At 39.8% G+C, this 21692-nt stretch overlaps 1 protein-coding gene and 1 pseudogene across 1 annotated transcript; both read left to right on the forward strand.

The window, feature by feature from the left end:
- Window positions 1-9662: 9662 nt before the first annotated feature.
- LOC114637427 lies at window positions 9663-10333 on the forward strand (annotated as a pseudogene).
- An 8278-nt stretch (window positions 10334-18611) lies between these two features.
- Window positions 18612-19550, forward strand: LOC114637380 (olfactory receptor 5W2-like). The gene has a single exon (XM_028785607.1). The coding sequence runs from the start codon at window positions 18612-18614 to the stop codon at window positions 19548-19550; it is 939 nt and encodes a 312-aa protein (XP_028641440.1).
- Window positions 19551-21692: the final 2142 nt, after the last annotated feature.

The following is a 21692-nucleotide window of genomic DNA, read 5'->3' on the forward strand; positions in this document are numbered from 1 at the left end:
TTGGGAACCATCCATCCTCCAGTACTCTATAAGGCAGTATGTGCCCTTAACCACCAAGGAATATCTCCAGATTTCAAATTTACATATGATGTTTTCATTAAGCTTTCTTAAAACAATAAGCAGTATCAGCAGAAAACAAAATAACTCTATAGTCTAAACTCAACTATCAGTAAATTACCATTGTTCTGTATTGATAAAGATGTAATAATTGTGTGAGGAGATGAGACAGTCATTCAGTAGAACCCTCCATTGCTTAGAGGAAAAAAAAAAAGCCCACTGTCAGCCATTGCAGTACATTGAGCTCCATAGAGACAGCACCGGGACAAGCGAGAGCCAGACAGGCACTGGGCGACTCTGTGCTTCGCGGAGGAAAATCAGCTAAACATGGGCAAAGGAGATCCTAAGAAGCCGAGAGGCAAAATGTCCTCATATGCATTCTTTGTGCAAACCTGCAGAGAGGAGCACAAAAAGAAGCACCCAGATGCTTCTGTCAACTTCTCAGAGTTCTCCAAGAAGTGCTCAGAGAGGTGGAAGACTATGTCTGCTAAAGAAAAGGGGAAATTTGAAGATATGGCAAAGGCTGACAAGGCTTGTTACGAAAGAGAAATGAAAACCTACATCCTTCCCAAAGGGCAGACCAAAAAGAAGTTCAAGGACTCCAATGCACCCAAGAGGCCTCTTTCGGCCTTCCTCTTGTTCTTTTCTGAGTACCGCCCAAAAATCAAAGGCGAACATCCTGGCTTATCCATTGGTGATGTTGCAAAGAAGCTAGGAGAGATGAGGAACAACACTGCAGCAGATGACAAGCAGCCCTACGAGAAGAAGGCTGCTAAGCAGAAGGAGAAATATGAGAAGGATATTGCTGCCTACAGAGCTAAAGGAAAACCTGATGCAGCAAAAAAGGGGGTAGTCAAGGCTGAAAAGAGCAAGAAAAAGAAGGAAGAGGAAGATGATGAGAAAGATGAAGAGGATGAGGAAGTGGAGGAAGAAGAGGAAGATGAAGATGAAGAAGATGATGATGATGAATAAGTTGGTTCTAGCACAGTTTTTTTCTTGTCTATAAAGCATTAACCCCCCTGTACACAACTGACTCCTTTTAAAGAAAAAAAATTGAAATGTAAGGCTGTGTAAGATTTGTTTTTAAACTGTACAGTGTCTTTTTTTGTATAGTTAACACACTACCAAATGTGTCTTTAGATAGCCCTGTCCTGGTGATATTCTCAATAGCCACTAACCTTGTCTGGTACAGTCTGGGGGTTGTAAATTGGCAGGGAAATTTAAAGCAGGTTCTTGTTGGTGCACAGCACAAATTAGTTATATATGGGGACAGTAGTTTGGTTTTTGTTTTTCTTTTCTTTTGGTTTTATTTTTGGGTTTTTTTTCCATCTTCAGTTGTCTCTGATGCAGCTTATACGAAGATAATTGTTTTTCTGTTAACTGAATACCACTCTGTAATTGAAAAAAAAATGTGGCTGTTTTGTTGACATTCTAAATGCTCCTAAGTAAATACAATTTTTTTTTATTAAAAGAAAGCCCACTGTGGTAGTGTGTGGCTCATATTTGTAATAGTGACATTGAAAAGGCATAGACACATAAAAATTTCATTATTAAGTTGACTCTGTACCCACTTCAAGAAGTACCTCCATGAAGATCTTTATTTAGATAATAGAATAGATTCTTACATTGTATAGTACACATTCAACCTATGGTTAAAAAGTAATAAAGCAGACAACTGTCTTAGAAGAAGTCACAAAGCACATTTCCTTTATTCCTAAAATCATACTAACTTGCTTGTAGAACAAAAATCAAGTTTGTTTATCTGTTGGATGAGCATCATGTTTTATCCAAGGGCAGTGGTAGAATTCTGAATCTGCTCAAGCAGAAATGTTTTGAAAAAGGTCAATTGTCATTATTGTAAGTGTCAATGATCATGCCAAGTGAGGGGCTGAGAACTCGCTTAAAGGGTGAAGGTGTATAACAGCAGGAAGTCCTCTGGACATGTAGTCCTAGGGACTCTACTTTCCCAGGTACATCCATTGTGATTGTGTTAGCTGGTGGACTAAATTTCTTGAGGTCTAAAGCCATTTTCTGTTTCTCTTGCATGGGCCACGGTGGTTAGAGTTAAGAGTTGTCTTTTCAAGAACTTAATTTGAACTTTGAGCATAAGCCATTGGTGTTCTGTTCAGGAACTTTTCCGCTGTCCCCAAGTATTCAAGGCTCTTCCCCACTTACTTTTCTATTAGTTTCAGTGTATCTCGTTTTACATGAAGATGCTTGATCCACATGGACTGAGCTTCGTACAAGGAGATAAGAATGGATTGATTTACATTCTTCTACATGATGACTGTCAGTTCAACTAGCACCATGTGTTGAAAATGCTATCTTTTTTACACTGGATAGTTTTAGCTCCATTGTCAAAGATGAAGGAACCATAAATGTGTGGGATCATTTCTGGGTCTTCAGTTCTATTCTGTTGATCTTCCTGCCTGTCTCTGTACCAGTACTATACAATTTTTATCACTATTGTTCTGTAGTACAGCTAGAGAGTAGGGATGGTGGTTCATCAAGTAGTTCTATTATTGTTGAGAATAGTTTTTGCTGTCCTCGGCTTTTTGTTATTCCAAATGAATTTGCAAATTGCTCTTTGTAACTCTATGAAGAATTGAGTTGAAATTTTGATGGGGATTGTATTGAATCTGTAGATTACTTTCTGCCAGATGGCCATTTTTTACTATATTAATCCTGCCAATAGATTAGTATGTGAGATCTTTCCATCTTCTGAAATCTTCAATTTCTATCTTCAGACGCTGTCAATAGGACAGAACTGCAACCAACAAATTGTGAAAAGATCTTTACCAATCCTACATCCAATAGAGGGCTAATATCCAACATATACAAAGAACTCAAGAAATTAGACTCCAGACAACCAAATCACCCTATTAAAAATAGGGTGCAGAGCTAAACAAAGAATACTCAACTAAGGAAACTTGAATGGTCAAAAAGCACCTAAAGAAATGTTCAAAATCTTTAGTCAACAGGGAAATGTAAATTAAAACAACCCTGAGATTCCACGTCACACCAGTCAGAGTGGCTAAGATCAAAAACTCAGGTGATAGCAGATGCTGGCGAGGATGTGAAGAAAGAGGAACACTCCTCCACTGTTGGCGGGATTGCAAGCTGGTACAACCACTCTGAAAATCAGTATGGCAGTTCCTCAGAATAGTAGACATAATACTATCTGAATATTCAGCTATAACACAACTGGGCATATACCCACAAGATGTTCCAACATGTAAGAAGACACATGCTCCACTATGTTCATAGCAGCCTTATTTATAATAGCCAAAAGCTGGAAAGAACACAGATGTCCTTCAACAGAGAAATGGATACAAAAATATGGTACATTTACACAATGCAGTACTACTCAGCTATTTAAACCATATATTTTATGATAAAGGGCCTTTAACTTAAGGTGGCCAAAGCACTGATATTATATATTTGCTGTAAAGAGAATTATAAGAGTTTTATTTTATTTTTTATTAAAAATTACTTAATAAAGACTTGTTTCTATTTAAAAACAAACAAACAAGCAAACAAAACCAATGAATTCATGAAATTCTTAGGCAAGTGGATGGAAATAGAAAATATTATCTGGAGTAAAATAACCCAATCACAAAAGAACACACATGGTATTCACTCACTGATAAGTGGATATTAGTCCAAACATTCACAATACCCAAGATATAACTCACAGACCACATGAAGCTCATGAAGAAGAAAGATCAAAGTGTGGGTGCTTTGGTCCCTCATAGAAGGAGTAACAAAATACTCATGGGAGTGAATATGAAGACAAAGTGTGGAGCAGAGACTGAAGAAGAGGCCATCTGAAGACTGCCCCACCTGGGGATCCATACCATGTGCAGTCACCAAATGCAGACACTGTTGTGGATGCTAGCAAGTGCATGCTAACAGGAGCCTGATATAGCTGTCTCCTGAGAGGCTCTGTCAGAACCTGATATATACAGAGGTGGATGCTCACAGTCAACCATTGAACTGATCAAGGTGTTCCCAATAGAGAAGTTCAGAAGACTGAAGGAGCTGAAGGTGTTTTCGGCCCCATGGGGAGAGCAACAATACCAACCAACCAGAGCTTCCAGGGTCTAAACAACCAGCCTGGGAGTACACATGGGGGGACCCATGGCTCCAGCTATATATGTAATGGAGGATTGCCATTTGGGGAATAGGTGGGAGAGAAGGTCCTCTGTCCTGTGAAGTCTGGATGCCCCTGTGAGGAATAATTCGAGGGCGGATAGGTGGGAGTGGATGGGTGGTTGGAGACACACCCTCATAGAAGCAGGAGGAGGGGGTGGGATGGGGGTTCCTGGGGTAGAGAATGGAGAAAGGGGGTAACATCTGAAATGTAAATAAATAAAATATCCAATTTAAAAAAAGATTAAAACAATCTCATTTGATAATTGGTTCAATTTGTTAACATTTTCTTCACCCAAACCATATTCATTGATGCAATATCATCATTTTTCCCTGAGAAATAAGCAGATATCTCATTTTTCTACTGTTGGCATGTCTAAGGCTCTGTGTTGCTGCAGAGACATGGGCTAAGCAAGGGAAGAAATCTAATGAAGAGAAGGAAAAGACATAGTGGTGGAGTGAGCTAAATCTTGGTTTCAAAATCCTAGGCAATGAGAAGCAAGGTTCAAAGCATACCATAAGCCAAAGCCATGCCCATCAATTTGAAGCAGTGGGCTGTGAGATGCACCTGGGCACCTGGTCTAGCACAGGCCTCGAACCCTGGACCCTAATGTGATAGAAGGTGTTAGGCTTTGCTCCTGGGCCCCTGGTTCTCTTCACTTAGCTTCAGCCCTCCACAGCCCCTCCCAAAGAGAGGTTTGTGTCACCCAGCACAGGTAGAGGTCTTGACTATAGGCCTCAGTCTCAAGAGATTTCCATATTAATGAGATACCTGAAGGCCAGAAGGCATAGTCAATTAAGCATTCCTTCCCAGACCCTCCTCCCTTCTCCCTCCCTATTTAACTCAGGTCTGCCCTGAGAATGGAGAAAGGAGTGCAGCCACGTTCACTTTTTGCCAAGACAATAAACCTTTTAAAACCATGGACTTGCTCGTGTCTTTGGGGAGTGCAGTGGAGAGCTGTGGAGGGGACCTTAGACTACCGAGCTGCTGCTTAATCTCCCACTGAGGAGGTTGCCAATTCAAACAAGCTAGCTGAGCCAGCCAATCGAGTGCCATAACCAAGAGTCTCTACCCATGGGACACTGCCGGGGGTAGGCTTCTCTCCCCTCTTCTCTCTCAGCTGTGGGCCAGTACAGCCTGTATGCCCTCATGTCTCAGTTCTTCTGCAGCTCCCAGCGGTGTCTGGGAACTCAAAGACAGAGACCACCAGTCTCCCTGTCATCCATGTCAGTCCAGAGACCCTCACTCAGGAGACCTGCCCCCGTGGGACTTCAGGCTAAGACCTCTCCACACCTGGGCAAAGTACTGGTGGCTTTTCAGCCTAGCATCTGCCTAGCGCCAAATGGAGTGAACTCAGTCAAATTCCTATACTTCTGCCTCCCTAAGCCCTGGCAGTCACCTGAGATCCACAACTCTGCCCAACAGGACTTATGCCTGTACTCAAGCAACAGCCCCACAAATAAGGTATTGGGTTTAGCTGTGGCCTACCATGATAGACAGAAAGGCAGCCTTAGGATACCTGTTCTTGGGGAAAACTCAGTAGAACTTGGTTAGTCCATGTGGGATTAGTTGCAGTGTGACTATCACTAGAAAGAGAAGTCTGGACATGTTTGGAGGCATGCACACAGTGGAGACTCTCAATACCCTAGAAGAAATTCCTCTGTGGACATTTTATGGTACCTGAAATCAATACATTTTGAGAGCAAAAGTAATGCTGTGTGGTAGGAGAAAGAGAAGAAAAATAAGTTTTCTGGATAATTATAGATAAGATGAATCATCTTTCTCCCACAGAGGCATGAGCATGGCCAAGAATAGAGAGGGATTTGTCCCTAAGGGAGAAGAAGTGATAGTAGCATTGGCAATCAGGCTTGCAGCTAGGAGGAGGCATTGTGAAAAAAAAACCACAAAGGAAACATTGGGAGGGGTTGTGAGAAAATTTGGATCATCTGGACCCGTGTATGAAACAAGTTGAGGGAATAGAATCATCCAGTGGGACAAGGTAGGATCTGATATGGTTTCCTTCTGTTATGTATTTGTGCTTGTAGCACCTGTTCAAAGGGTTAAATGTCTGAGGACACTTGGACAACTAGTGGAGTCATGGAGACAAGCTGGCAGTGGATATCAATTTTGACTACAGGTGTAGACCAAACACTTTAAAGCTTATACTGAACTCCTGTGTCACAGCTCTTGTCCCATAGTTCATGATGTATATTAAGGGTTTTTTATTTTTTATTTTCTTTGTTGGCCCAAAGGACACTGGTACCGAATAAAAAGGTTGCTACCTGGAGTCTAATACTGTGTACAGAAGGAATTCTACAAGAATAGCATGGACCTTCTTTATATTCAGGGTAGGTAAGGCAAACTCTGAAAATTTGACCAACTTTCAACAGGCATGATACTGGGAGCTTTGGAAATAGAGTAGGCCTGGATAGGGATTGCTACTAGGGCACTGTCAGTCATTGGAAGGGAGTAGAATCCTTTTGGCCAATGAGGGCTTCTTTTACATGGAACTGCCAGATGCACTGAAAATTTTGTGGCTGGAGAAGAAATAGAAATAGAAATGGAAATAGAAAGATCATCTTGCTTGCAGATAGGAGGTAGGGAGGAATCGATTACTCTAAGAACGAAAGGCCTTGTGTGAGAAGATGAGAATATAGATTGGGGCAAAGGGATGATGTGAGAACAGGATAAAATAAAGGGTGTGAGATGGGATGAGAGCCATATCCAAACTGCAAAAATACACAGCATGGACTGAGATCAGAGTGTTTTCTTCTCTGCTATAACTGTGTCTAGACTTAGACCAGGAAGCTTCTGGCCTTCATACAATCTAATCTTCCAAGCTGACTTAATCTAATTTTTTTTTTTACTTCAAAATGAATAGATTTCCATGGCCTTGTACTATTATAGTCCAAGAATCACCTAAGATTGATACCCCAGACTTAAATAACATGCAAAAGCAAAGAGCTTTTATTTAGCTGAATTTCTTGCATGCAAGTGTCTCCCAATTCAGGAATAAAGACACCTGATGGACTTGCAAGCCCAGCTTTTATGTCAGCTAGGGGAATTAGAGGAAAGGTTATGTGCTTTTTACTTGGATTGCTAGCTCAGTCTCTAGAAGTCTGACTGATTCTATAATTGATTAGGCTCCGGAAACTTCCCACAGAGTTTCTTAGCCATTCTAGCTACCTATTCTTACTTCAGGCCAGGTGACAAGATACCATCAGTTTGGCTAACCATGGCTACAGGTGCCTGAATCCAGATTCTTATTTCTGGGAAATAGAAGCTTAAGCCTAGTCTCCCTAGGCTTAGGAAAGTCTCCCTAGGAAAACTTCTAGTTTCCATTAGCTTATCAGACCTCCCTTAATCAATGTTAAAATTTCTCTACTTGAGATATCATGTGGTTTGGGAGGTATAGTTTGGAGTACATAGAGAACATGTACTAGCGTAGTAGGCTGGTTCAATCTAAGTGTAGTCAGAGACAGACTTTAGTCAAGGTTTCATTAGGTGGTTTATTGGTGTGCTCTACTTTTCTAGAAGATTGGGGGTAGTAAGAGTGGGAGAAGTACCATGGAGTCTCTAAGACTCAGGTAAGAGCTTAGGTAATTTTGAGTTGAGTTCAGCATTGTTATCAGATTAGATAAAGGTAAGGATTCTCAATTGGGAGATAACATTAGTTATTAAAAGATATGTTACACTGAGCAGATCCCGGGCAGCAGTTCTGCACCCAATCTCACAAAACTCAGAGGAAGCAGGCCTCCCAGGAGGTCTAACCTGGGTAGTATCTTAAGTAAGAAGACAGCAACACCCACCCCAAACAGGGAGTAACTGGGACCCACTGGAACCCAGGAATTCACTCCTGGCCCAGAGCACTAGTTCCTTCCTGTCTGTGCCCTAGCACTGAGCAGATCTTAGGCCCCAGCTCTAACCCTAGTAGTAACACCCACCCCACACAGTTCTGAAACAACCAAGATAATGAGAAAGACAAGATCCAATCAGAGACAGGGCAGGTAGCACTAAGGAGATCCAGATGGCAAAGGCAAGCACAAGAACATAAGCATCAGCAAGTCTGGGTACTTGGCATCATTAGAATCTAGTTCTCCCACACTAGAACATCCTGATTTCCCCATATTGCCAGGAAAGCAAGATTCAGATTTAAAATCACTTCTAATGATGATGATAGAGGACTTTAAGAAGGACATGAATAACACTCTCAGAGAATTTGAAGAGAACACAGGTCAACAGGTAGAAGCCCTTAAAGAGGAAACACAAAAATCCCTTAAAGAACTACAAGAGAACACAACTGAACAGGTGAAGGAATTGAACAAAACCATCGAGGACATAAAAATGGAAGTAGAAACAATAAAAAAAATCACAAAGAGAGACTACCCAGGAGATACAAAATGTAGAAAAGAAATCAGGAGTCATAGACACAAGCATCACCAACAGAATACAAGAGATAAAAGAGAGAATCTCAGATGCAGAAGATACCATAAAAAATATTGACACAACTGTCAAAGAAAACACAAAATTTGAAAAATTCTTAACACAGAACATCCAGGAAATCCAGGACACAATGAAAAGATCAAACCTAAGGATAATAGGCATAGATGAGAGTGAAGATCTTCAACTTAAAGGGCCAATAAATATCTTCAACAAAATTATAGAAGAAAACTTCCCTAACATAAAGAATGAGATGCCTATAAACATACAAGAAGCCTATAGAACGCCAAATAGACTAGACCTGAAAAGAAATACCTCCTGTTGTAGAGTGAAAAATTATGAAGATCATTTTATAAAATGATTTATAGATTCTTCCTTAGGTTTTTCTTTAAAAGGGCATGGAAAATTCTCTCTGAAGCAAGCTAAGAATGTGCAACAAGCTAAGAATGTGGACAGGCTAGTTATGGGAACTGGCTAACCACAAAAAGAGAAGAAAAGAATGCAAGTGAGCTAGTTGGAACCAGGAAGCTGGTAACCACAATGACAGGGCAAGGCCGCAGTGACAGGGCAGGACCACATTTTTGAGAAAAATAGATATACAGAGTGTTTTTCACATGACCCTGACTCACGTAGGTTGGGTTCCTTGGGAATTTTCCGCTATGTCTCCTTAGCAAGCCTCTCGCCCCCTCCCCACCCTGGTTTGTGGTTTTCCCCTTTAAAAAACCCTTCTCGAACCATCTGTCGGGGTCAATTCAGCTCCTGCGTGAGCAGATGAATTGACCAGCAGCTAGCTGTTTATATTCCAATTAAACCTCTGCTATTGGCTCCAGTTTTCGGTGTCTTGCGAGAGTTATTGGGTGGTCGCAACATCCTGAGACTTGAGTGAGGGTCTCCCCTGAGTGGGAGTCTTCACTGTCACATAGTAATCAAAACACCACATGCACAAAAAACAAACAAAGAATATTAGATGCAGTAAGGGGAGCTCTTTCCTTTCGCTGCTGCGTCCGCAGCCATGAGTATGCTCAGGTTACAGAAGAGGCTTGCCTCTAGTGTCCTCCACTGTGGTAAAAAGGTCTGGTTGGACCCCAATGAGACCAATGAAATTGCCAATGCCAACTCCCGTCAGCAGATCAGGAAGCTGATCAAAGATGGGCTGATCATCCAGAAGCCTGTGACTGTCCATTCCTGGGCTTGTTGCCAGAAGAACACCTTGGCCCGCAGGAAGGGCCGGCACATGGGCATAGGGAAGAGGAAGGGTACGGCCAACGCTCAGATGCCCAAGAAGGTCACTTGGATGAGAAGAATGAGAATCCTACACCGGCTCCTCAGGAGATACCGGGAATCTAAGAAGATTGACCTCCATATGTATCACAGCCTGTACCTGAAGGTCAAAGGCAATGTATTCAAAAACAAGCGGATTCTTATGGAACATATCAACAAACTGAAGGCAGACAAGGCCCGCAAGAAGCTACTGGCTGACCAGGCTGAGGCTCGCAGGTCTAAGACCAAGGAAGCACGGAAGCGCAGGGAGGAGCGCCTGCAGGCCAAGAAGGAGGAGATCATCAAGACTCTGTCCAAGAAGGAAGAGACCAAGAAATAAGCTTCCCTCAGTCTGTACATAGTGGCCTGGCTGTGGCCTCCCGTGGATCAGTCATTAAAATAAAATAAGCCTTAAAAAAAAAAGATGCAGTAAGGGGAAAAGGCCAAGTAATATATAAAGGCAGACCTATCAGAATTATACCAGACTTATCAATAGATACTATAAAATCGAGAAGATCCTAGCCAGATGTAATACAGACCCTAAGAAAACACAAGTGCCAGCCCAGGCTACCATACCCAGCAAAACTCTCAATTACCATAGATGGAGAAACCAAGATATTCCATGATGAAACCAAATTTACACACTATCTTTCCACAAACCCGCCATTACAAAGGATAATAGCGGGAAAGCTCCAATACAAGGAGGGAAATTGTACTCTAGAAAGAGCAAGAAAGTAATCCTCTTCCAACAAATCCAAAAGAAAATATCCACACAAAGATAATTCCATCTCTAATAACAAAAATAACAGGAAGCAACAGTCACTGTTCCTTAATATCTCAACATCAGTGGACTCAATTCTCCAATAAAAAGACATAGGCTAACAGACTGAACAGGTAAACCGGACATAGCATTTTAATGCATACAGAAAACCCACCTCAGTGACAAAGACAGACACCACCTTAGAGTAAAAGGCTGGAAAACAATTTTTCAAGCAAATGGTCCTAAGAAACAAGCTGGAGTGGCCATTCTAAAACCTCCAGCCCGAGAACACAAAGGGAAGGATTCATGGCTGCACCTGTATAGGTAGTTAAGGGTGGGCTTGTCAAGCATCAGTGGAAGTAGAGGGACTTGGTGCCTTAAAGTGTGGATTCCCTAGTGTTGGGGAATTCCAGAGCAAGGAGGCAGGAATGAGAGGATGGTGGGAGCACACCCTCATAGAAACTCCCAGAATTATAAGGATTAGACATGACAGAAGCAGGACACCAGAAGACTAGGTTCCAAAATTCAAACAAAAATTTTCTTAATATTAAAATTTTTTTGAGAATTGTATATTGCAGAATACACAACCTTGGTGTATCTACTCATCAAACAAGCTGAGCAGACCTGCTTGAAACTCTTATGTCCTGGAATTTCAGTTGGATGCAGTGAAGACACAGACATCAGAGGCTTATCAATTTACTCTTCCCCCTACCCCTCTTCTAATATCTCAATGCCTATAATCAGCTTGAAGAAGTTAATGAAGAGTCGATGCTCTTATTCCCTGGGCTTGGGGACTAAGGTGGTTAATATTGGGCTGTCTTTCTAGAGAAAAGTAGTGGTTTTGTTGGAACAGGGAGGAATAGCTAGGATTCATTGCATAGCCATAACCTACTGGTAGAAATATGTATAATTGTTATTAAGCTGAAGTTATAATTTCTTAAATGGTACAAATTTTACTTTGATTTCAAATTTGAGGTTTTCATTGGTATGAGTTTTTTATTGATACAAAAGTGAGATTAATACTGTTACTCTTGTAGGTATTGTGCCTATATAACACATTTAGGAATTCCAGGCTTAGACCCAGTCCTTCTTTAACTTTTTTAACTGATTTGATGTGCCCTTGCCCTGGCCTTGAGCAGGCCTGAGAGAACCTGTTTAGCACAACAGATCAAATAATAGGACCAAGGTGGAACTAGCCACCTTAGCTGCATGTCAATAGACACCTAGGTGGAGTCACCCACCTTGGCTGCACCTATAGCTTGCTACAGGAACATCAAATAAGAACTGCCCCTGGGATTGCCTTGAGACATCTCCCTCTGGCTGTGACTAAGAAAGGATTATCCCATCCAACTCTTCAGGCTGAAACTAGGAAGGGTTCGGGGCGGGGTCTTCCCCTTTAAATTGAAAGCTGAACATTAAAGCACTGAGCCTAGATCAGAGAACTTTGTCTTGGCTTCATCTTTTCTCACTCTCCATCCTCCATTCATTCCCAGCCTTCTTTTCAGGTGAACCCATTAGATTCGTGGCTACTGGCCAGCTATAATTCGAAATGGCTAGCCTGTGAGTTAAGGGCCTATAGCAAATTCATGGCTCTGAGTTTATTGTTAGAGTGTTTTCTATATTTTATTTAGAAATAGCTGAGTGGAGTTAACAGACAACAGTCCAGATTGCCTTACATGGATAGTTGGTTTTCAAAATGTCAGAAGTCTACAGAATTGATGTTACAAATATTTCTGTATTAAGGTTCATTTTGACTAGAGAACTGTATGCTCCTGACAGCTTCTCGTCTTGGATTCTAAGAAGAAATTGAGCATCTCTGGAGTTACTCCAGTTGTGGTGAGACAGCCACTAGGCAAGAATTGCCTCTTTTCAACTACAGACTAATTATTATTCAGAAAAGGACACACTTGTGGAATAATTGACTGATTATATCTCCCAAGACAGAGTAATCAGCCCTTAGTAATTCTGCATCACTAGGTCTGTCAGATGATCCTGGGCCAGAAGGGTGAAGATTGGATGCTCCAACATTTTGTAGTATACGGACTGTCCAGGTGTTTAGCAGTCTCTATAAATTGGCTAAGTTTTGGAAGCTATGCTTTGTATTTCCCATAATTTCAGTTAATTCAGTCATTACAGATTTCTGATGGGGTTGAAGACTTATAGTCTGATACCCAATCCTGGCTATATACTTAGATAGAAAAGATTTGAGAGGATGCTTTTCAGCTGACATTCATTCTAAAGCCAAGAAAAAAAAGCCAGGTTCAGAACTAAGACTTTTAGTTAGGAGAGATGACAGAGGTTCTGATTAGTCAACAAAATGATGGACTGGGTATTAGGTCTATCTTGTACCTTACTGATACAAATTGGTATAGTTATGCTCTAATTGTATTTTGAGAGAAAAGTTTTATTTTAACAGGAAGGATGATATGTAGGAGGAGCTAAGGTGGGAGGAGTGAGGAGAGGAGGATGAGAGGGAGAGGAGGAGCTAGGAGATGTGAGAGAGAGAGAGAGAGAGAGAGAGAGAGAGAGAGGAACATGGAAGTGGATGCTCACGTGTCTTCATCAATCAAAGGTAGTTGGTATATCTAGGTTGGGTATTGGGTTACACTTCTGATTGTATGGACATCTTGTTTTTGAGCATTACCAAACTTATAAAGCCTTGATTAACATTTTTTAAAAAGTTAATAATAAAATTAAAAAATAGAATAAATTAAAAAACAAAAATTTAAAAAAAGATATGTTGCAGGTGTTTTATTGTTCACTGTATGGAATGTTTCAACACATGGAGAAAAGGTACTAATGCAGACAAGAAGATTTTTGAAGCCTTTGAATGTGAGCATACATATAAAACTGACCTCCAGTTGCATCTGATTTTAAAAAATCAGGCTTTGTGAGTCGGTAAGTACAGGGCTTGAGATTAGATGGGTTTGTTCAAATTTCACAAGAACAATTTAGTTCCTTCAATAAATGGTTTTGTCATCTGCAGAGAGACAGAGATAGAGAGAAAGGGAGACAGAGAGATTAGAGATGTGGATTTGGAGAAAATGTTGGAAGGTAGGATAAAATAGCTGGTGTAGGTATTGGAGAATATCTTGCTTTGAGAGGTGTTCACCACCATGAAGATAGTTATTGTTGGGATCTTTAAGCAGGGATGCTTTAAATTGGAAACTGGAAGAGGTTGAAAATGGGAAAGGGCAGCCAAACAAAATGGCCATGTTGCCCATATTATTTTTCTTGTTGTCATGGACTGTGTGGCCCTGCAATGGACTGAACTCTCTTGAAAGTTAAAATGTGAGCAGAATTGGTTATTGTGTTTCCTTTTGTCTGGATAAATCCCTGTTTCTTCCACATGGCTGAGTGTGATAAGAGAATATGGGAGACAATTTGGAGTCTCTATAAACTTTTAGTGAGGAACCCTTGGGAAGGTTAAATCTGGTGAAGATAGTCAGTTCTGCCTATTGACTGGTGAAGTGTGGGGGCAGGAGACTGCTTTGATATTGGAAACATGGTACAAAGGCATAATCCATGACTTTGAAGCCTTTCAAAGGAAAGAACTGTCATCTCTGTAGAACATGAGGTCTGAAATAGGTAAGATACCTTCCTGTAAATGTTCAGGGTGAGGCATAAAGACATATGTGGTTTCAGTGCCTAAATAAAGGGGGTTGGGTAAAGCCATGGAAATGGGAGTCAGATAGAACAGTTGAGTGATGGATGGATTTGAAAGGAGATGGAGACGTTTTCAATGAGACCGTTTTCAGAGTCAGAAAGGAGGAGGTAGGCAGGAAACGGAGTTTTTTATGAGTGAGCAGTTGTGAAAGTAGTTGCAGGGAATACACAATGAGTAGACTTCCTGAGATTATTTTATTAGATTTAATGATGAGCAGAGAAGATGCAGCAAGAGCTCACAGTGGCAGACATGGTTATCATTAGATGGTGGTGTCCATAATCATAGAAAGGGTGGTAATTCAAAAGAAGAAGGGCACAAAGAAGTGTCCCAAAACCCTAAGGACAAATCTTTGTTCTGACACACATATAAGGAGAGGGATTTAAAGAATTTGGGAAGACATAGAGCAGAAGCTGAAGGGAGATTATATATGGGTCTGGAAAATAATTTCAGTATAGTGGGAGGTGGTTCATGGGGGAGGGGTAGCCAAAGGCTGCCTCATAAAGAGAGTGCCAGAATCCTGGGATCTAGAAGAGAAGAAAGTTAATCATGCCTAGGAAGGAGAAGAGTTCAAGTTTTATGGAGGGATGGGGAATGGATCAGATATTGAGAAAGGCAGTCCATGGAGAGAGATTTGTGACTGGGACATAAGGCAAAACATAGAGAGTTTTCCTCAAGGAAAGTATGTTGGACTTTGAAGAGAAAAGTATTATATTCCAGGGAACTTAGGACATTAAGAAATGTGATAGTGTCAAAGCAGTTGTCAGAAAGGGATGATCTACAGAGATAGAGATTATAAATGAGGAGATGGAGGGAAATTGGAAAATGCATGTAAGATTGGTAGAAAGGCCATAGGTGAAAAATGAGGGCTTTGCTTGAAGACTTGGAGAAGGAAAAGTAAGGGGAAGGATTACAGGCCCTGAAGGAGCTAGGAACTCTTTATGAAGACCAACAGAGAAAACTAACCTGGACCCTTGGGGTTCTCAGAGACTGAATTACCATCTAAAGAGTACATACAGGTTGTACATAGTCTTCCCCAAACACATGTAGCAGATGTGCAGCTTGGTCTTCAAATAGATCCTGAGCAACTGTATTAAATTCATCTCAAAAGCTATTGCCTATCCTAGGGATATGTTCTTATAGCTAGGCTGCCTTGTCTGACCTCAGTTGGAGATGATGCACCTACTCTCTCAGAGACTTGATATGCTAGGGTGAAGGGATACCCAGGAGGGTTTCTACCCTCTCAGAATAGGAGGGATCGGGGAGTTGGAAGGATTGTGAGAGGGTATGACTGGGTTGGGGCCAGTGAGTGTGATGTACAGTAAGAAGAAAAAGAGAGAGAGAGAGAGAGAGAGAGAGAGAGAGAGAGAGAGAGTTTTTCTGAATATTCCAATCAAAGTCTTGGCAATTTGATGTTCAGTTTATCATCTAGAAAATGACAATTTGGTACTGGGCAGGCAGAGTTAGAAGGACTTCCAGGAATTTATGTTCAGCCTGATTTACACAGTAAGTTGCATCAAAACTGGCTTACGTAACAATGAAGTCCCTGAATCCAAAAATCAAAGAAATAAAAGTTTAAATTGAAATTTAAAAAAGTTTTTAAAATGTTACAATGGTTTACTTCTTCCAAATTTAAAATCTCACACAGTCTCACATCATATTTATTGTGGCTTTATAGAAGTCAGATTTCATATCTTTAAGAAACACACCCACACAAACACACAAAAACAAAGGGAGTAATTGAGATACATTATGCCACATAAACACACATTAAGATATATGTGATTTAACATTTAAATGTGTAATTTTAGATACTTGAATATGCTCAGATAATAATAACTTGATATAAGCCAAACACTATGGAGAGCATAATATATTAATTTAAAAAAAAACAGAGAGAAAAAACATTTTGCTTCTAATCAAATTATTTAATTGTATGAAAAATGTTTACTTTATGACATCATTTATTATTTAAAATTCAGTGTTTTTATTAGATTCTGTAGTATATAAAGGAGTGTGTCTCTTTATTTTTGTGCCTTCTCTTATACTCTTTTCTTCTGTTTGTTTTATCAATTAGATATGTTAACTTTCATTTTATATTATTTTATTATTATCCCTTATAACTCTCTTTATTTTATTATGACAGACAGAAGTGGATTGGATCCACATGAAAAGCTTGGTCAGGAAATGTTCAGAGAATGAAGGGGAGTGGAAACTGTCATCAGGTTACTTTATTTGAGAAAAAATTTTCAATATAAAAAACTATCCATAAATTCAAACAAAATGATAATTAGTTATTTTTAGAAAATGAACAAATAATATTTGCTGTCTTCAAAAGAAAATGTGAATACATTTATGAAAGTGTGTGAATTTATTGTAGTTTGGGGGTGAGTGAGTGTAAATATGTACAAGTGTACAGATAGGTAATAGTTCTCTGCTTTATACCATTACAAAAATATATGAGTTACAATCAGGAATTAATGAATGCAAAATTAATTGGAGTCACTTTGTTAATGCTAATATGGGGAATTAGCTATGTAGGAATATTTTAGAATTGATAATAAGAGTGCACTCATCACCTAATTGTGTGAAATCACAAAGTTAATCCGTGTTATTATAACATTCTCTTATTCCTAAGAGACCAAGTCTTAGGCACTCAGGGACCGTGAAGAGGGGCATATAATACCGGTAATTTCAGAGAGTGCTGACAGAAATATATCCACTAACATCTCTAGTCCTGTGTCAGGTATAGACATGTTTGCTGTTTTTCATACATACATCACAAGTTTGCTTATTATTCATTTACAACAAATTTTGACAACAAACATTTATGAAAGGAGATATAAAACAAGGTAAATGTTTGCATTAGATACTAAAGATTTTAATGTTTAACAAAATAACATGGGGACCATATGTATTAAGATAGACTTGGGAAGTAGGCAAATTTCATTATTATTTTAAAAATAGACATGGAATTTTATGAATCTTAAATGTTATAAATACATTATATGAAATTATTATTTTTGATCCGTATACTGAGATACTTAAAACAATTTATCCACATTTTAGAAATCTGTAATCTACATGATAAATTTTAGATTTTGTATGAATATATTTTATTAACAATTTTTCTACTATATATATAAACTTTCTATGGTAATGTAACTATGAACATAACAAATGGTATCTCTCAACTTTCATTTATATATGTAGAGTTTTGGTCTATTTATATTGCAACAATGCAACAGTGAGACATGGACTTTAATTGGAAGAACTTCCTAGAAACTATTAACTTTTTAAAACACAGGTTAGTTAATTAAAGAATGCATGAAAGTAAAAAGGAAATAAGGACAAAGTAAAGCAGTGTAACAACTTTTGGAGATGTAGGAAGGCACAATGATCAGACACAAATCTGAATTCTGAGACAGCGAACAGGGACTGGTTTTCTCATCAGCTGTTTATATGATAAATAGGTGTATAGAGTATGAAATTCAGCTTGATGAGAACTCACCAATTGAATCATCTGTTTCATTCTTCGTGTTACTTCTGCTAGCAGCATGATTACAGTAGAGTGTTTCTGACAGAATCTTGTTTCTGTGCTCAGGAATTATGCTCATGCAAATCTTTCTGTCTACTTGTCTTCTAGAAATCTGTCTTTTGATTTGAATGGATCTCAATTCCTAGACGTCAAGTTAACGTAGATGCAGAACTATTACTGAGATCAACTTGAAAGGGTTTCAGTAAATTACACGTATGTTTTACCTACAAATATGTGTGTCACACTGAGCAATGTTCCATAGGTTTAGAGAATGAAGGGATAAGGATTGTTACTTTCAGTATCCATAATTAATTATGATTATTCATTACAGAGGACATAACATTTTTTATAAACAAAAAATAACATTTTTTACCTAAGTAGATCAGTTTTCTTCATAAACTGATAGAAGAAACAGAGCCAGGGTATCTGAGAATACCCACGTCCTAACCTGTGAAAAGAAGTGCTAAACTTCTCATAGTGCCATGCTGCTTGCTTAGAAATCATGAGGATAAATTCAGATGAATATATACTACATATTCTAAAGAGAGCTATATAGATACTGTAAATGTTCTAATTTTCCTACTAATTGACATTGACTCAGCTTACTTCAAGCACTTGTGATTTTATCAAGTTTTGATTCTGTTAAACAGAAATATCAAGAGTGTGACTATGGACACAGGAAATCTATAACTGTCAACTTTTCTCTTTATTGCAATCCCAGGGTTTCCAGATCACAAAAATGACTTTTGAGAATTTCACCATATTTACGAACTTTGTCTTCTTAGGGCTTTCTGGCAGACAGGATGTGCAACAGGGACTATTTGCTTTCTTCTTCCTCATTTATAGCCTAACTGTAATTGCTAATCTAGGGATGATCATGTTGATTAAACTGGACAGCAGGCTTCACACACCTATGTACTATTTCCTGAGCAATCTCTCTTTTTGTGACATCTGCTACTCCTCCACAGTCTCTCCCAAGATGCTGGCTGATTTCTTGTCTAAAGAGAAGAAGATTCCTTACAATTTATGCGCTGTTCAAATGTATTTTTTCGGGGCCTTTGCAGATGTAGAATGTCTCATGCTAGCTGTCATGGCCTATGATCGTTATGTTGCCATCTGCAATCCCCTGCTCTATACAATTGCAATGTCCAAGAAGGTCTGCATCCAGCTTGTGGCTGTTGCCTATGCAGTAGGCTTTGTGGATTCAGCAATCCACACATCCTTTACATTTCGACTGTCCTTCTGCAATTCAAATGTCATCAACCACTTTTTCTGTGACATTCCACCCTTGCTGGCCCTCTCCTGCTCAGATACCTCCATCAATGAAATGGTGATGTTCACATTCATTGGCTGCGTGGTAGGGTCCAGCATTATCACTGTCCTTCTCTCCTACTGCTACATCATCGCTACCATCTGCAGGATGGACTCTGCTGAGGGCAGACACAAAGCATTTTCCACATGTGCCTCCCACCTCATGGCTGTGGCCATTTTTCATGGAACTCTGCTTTTCATGTATTTCCGACCCAGCTCAAGTTACTCCATGGACACAGACAAAATGGCCTCTGTTTTCTACACAATTGTGATTCCTATGTTAAACCCACTAATCTACAGTTTGAGAAATAAGGATGTGAAGAGAGCTCTTAAGAAGGCAATCAATATTAACTTGTGGCCTGGGTGAGATCCTATGTCACATGCAAAATGAATAGAATTCTCTGAGACTGTGTTTATGTATATTGAAATAGATTCTCTGGGGTACAACGTTTGAAATATTTCCTTCTAAGAATTGCATGTAATGAAAGCCATCTCTGTCTTTAATCTTCACGTTAACTAATAACCAATAAACTAGCTATTATATGAACTTTGCAGAGAGGGTCCATTAACAACTCTCTTCATAGATAATGAGATAAAATGGGGCTGAGCAAACTCTTCACACCTAACATCCCCCAAATTTTCCTCTAGTTCCAATAAATTGTTCCAATAAATAAAGTTGATGTACTGAGACCATGTTTAAGAATAAAAATAAGTTTTGCTATTGTTCTTGTTTTAGCAATCTTCATGTGTATTAGTATCACCAAATTTATGTCTATAGCATTGCAGTCAATAACTAGTAAGTAAAGAATATGTAAAAGCAAACAAAATATATCTGCTTTAGACTCCAAATCTGTGTTACTATTATTATTCTCTCATTTAGGTTATTTTCACTTGTCTTTTATTTCTGAATAAAAGGTTCCCATAAGAAGACAACAATTGGCTGGGCGGTGGTGGCGCACGCCTTTAATCCCACCACTTGGGAGGCAGAGGCAGGTGGATTTCTGAGTTCGAGGCTAGCCTGGTCTACAGAGTGAGTTCCAGGACAGCCAGGGCTACACAGAGAAACCCTGTCTGAAAAATCAAAAATAAAGAAAGAAAGAAAGAAAGAAAGAAAGAAAGAAAGAAAGAAAGAAAGAAAGAAAGAAAGAAAGAGAAAGAAAGAACTGGCTGTCCAATCTAGTTTTATGACAGCCACCTTGAACTTGATGAAAAGGTTGTTGCATTACCCCCCTAGGAATACCCAGATAGTAATGGGGGTAGTGGCTGGTACATCAAAGTATAAGCAGCAACCAAGCAGGATCAGGAGCACTGGAGTCCTTGTTTCAGCAGATCGGCAGGGTGTGGGGTGACATAGTATCATTCTTGTGGAGGTTCACCTGGAAGTCTCCTCCACTGGGACCCCAACTTTTAAATCATCTCTCTCCTGTCAAGCTTAACATGGGAGTGGTATGCCCCTGCCCTTGGGGATTCAATGAGACCCTGGGGAAGGGGATGAACAAATGAAGGGACAAGAGACACAATGAATGGGAGCAAGTCTGAGGTTCTGATCAAACTCTGAAGCTTTAATTTCGGGGGCAGGTTATAAAGATACAGAAAAACAAGAAGTTTGGGCGAGGGTCATTGCTTAGGGCTATCCCACTATTGAATCATAAGACCATCCCACTGTCGTTTCCTCATTGCCCAAGATTACCCCACTGTCATATCCTTATTGCCCACGACTATCCCACTGTCACAACTGGCTCCCAGGAAATGCCAGACCTTCTTTAAGTTTCTAGGACCTGAGACCTGCGAATGTTCTGTCTGAACCTTGTACTGACTAGGCTTTTTAGAATACCAGGTATAATTTCCTGGGTTTGGCTCCTGGCTGACAGTGGTGTACTCACATCCTGATCTGGTTGGTCCACCTTAACAGCCATAGGTATGGTCAGGATCACAGTGTAAGGTCCTTTCCTGAATGTTCTAGAGTCTTGTGGTTATGTCTCTTAATCTAGACTTTGTCACTTGATTTAAAGCAATAGGGGATAAGGAGACGAGCAGACTCATAAACCTGGCAGATGACAGGCCAGAGTTGCTTCTAGATTCTATGGAAGTCTTCTAAGAATTTTAATAATGTACGGTGGTGGTCATATTTAGGTAAGATATCACACTGGATGATAGACAGCAAGGAAGGATATCCATATGTTCCTGTCTTTATTTCTATATAATCTGTTTCTCAATTAGCTCCTGGCTGTTGACCACTGATGCTGGTTCCTAGAGCAACTCCTTGATTTGGCCTGAAGAATTCACAGCAAGGCAGGTGGCAGAGTCTGAGTTTACCTGTTCACCCAAGTGTCCTAAGTCAAATATTTTGTACCTTGCCCCTCATAGCAATTTCTTCAGTTATCAATGACCAGATAGATGCAAAGCTTGATAAATCTGATAGATGAGTTGTTCTGCAAACTCCTTAAGTAGGATGGTGCAGTCTTCAGAGGTTAGCAACCATGACTCTCTTCTGTAAACTCCTTGGCAT

This window comes from Grammomys surdaster, unplaced genomic scaffold (genome assembly GCF_004785775.1).
Source record: "Grammomys surdaster isolate TR1022 unplaced genomic scaffold, NIH_TR_1.0 125284, whole genome shotgun sequence".
In the NCBI taxonomy this organism is placed as follows: Eukaryota; Metazoa; Chordata; class Mammalia; order Rodentia; family Muridae; genus Grammomys; species Grammomys surdaster.

What these genes read in the sequence shown, in the direction of transcription:
- LOC114637380 (XM_028785607.1), top strand. Translation starts at nt 18,612, where the DNA reads ATGACTTTTGAGAATTTCACCATATTTACGAACTTTGTCTTCTTAGGG.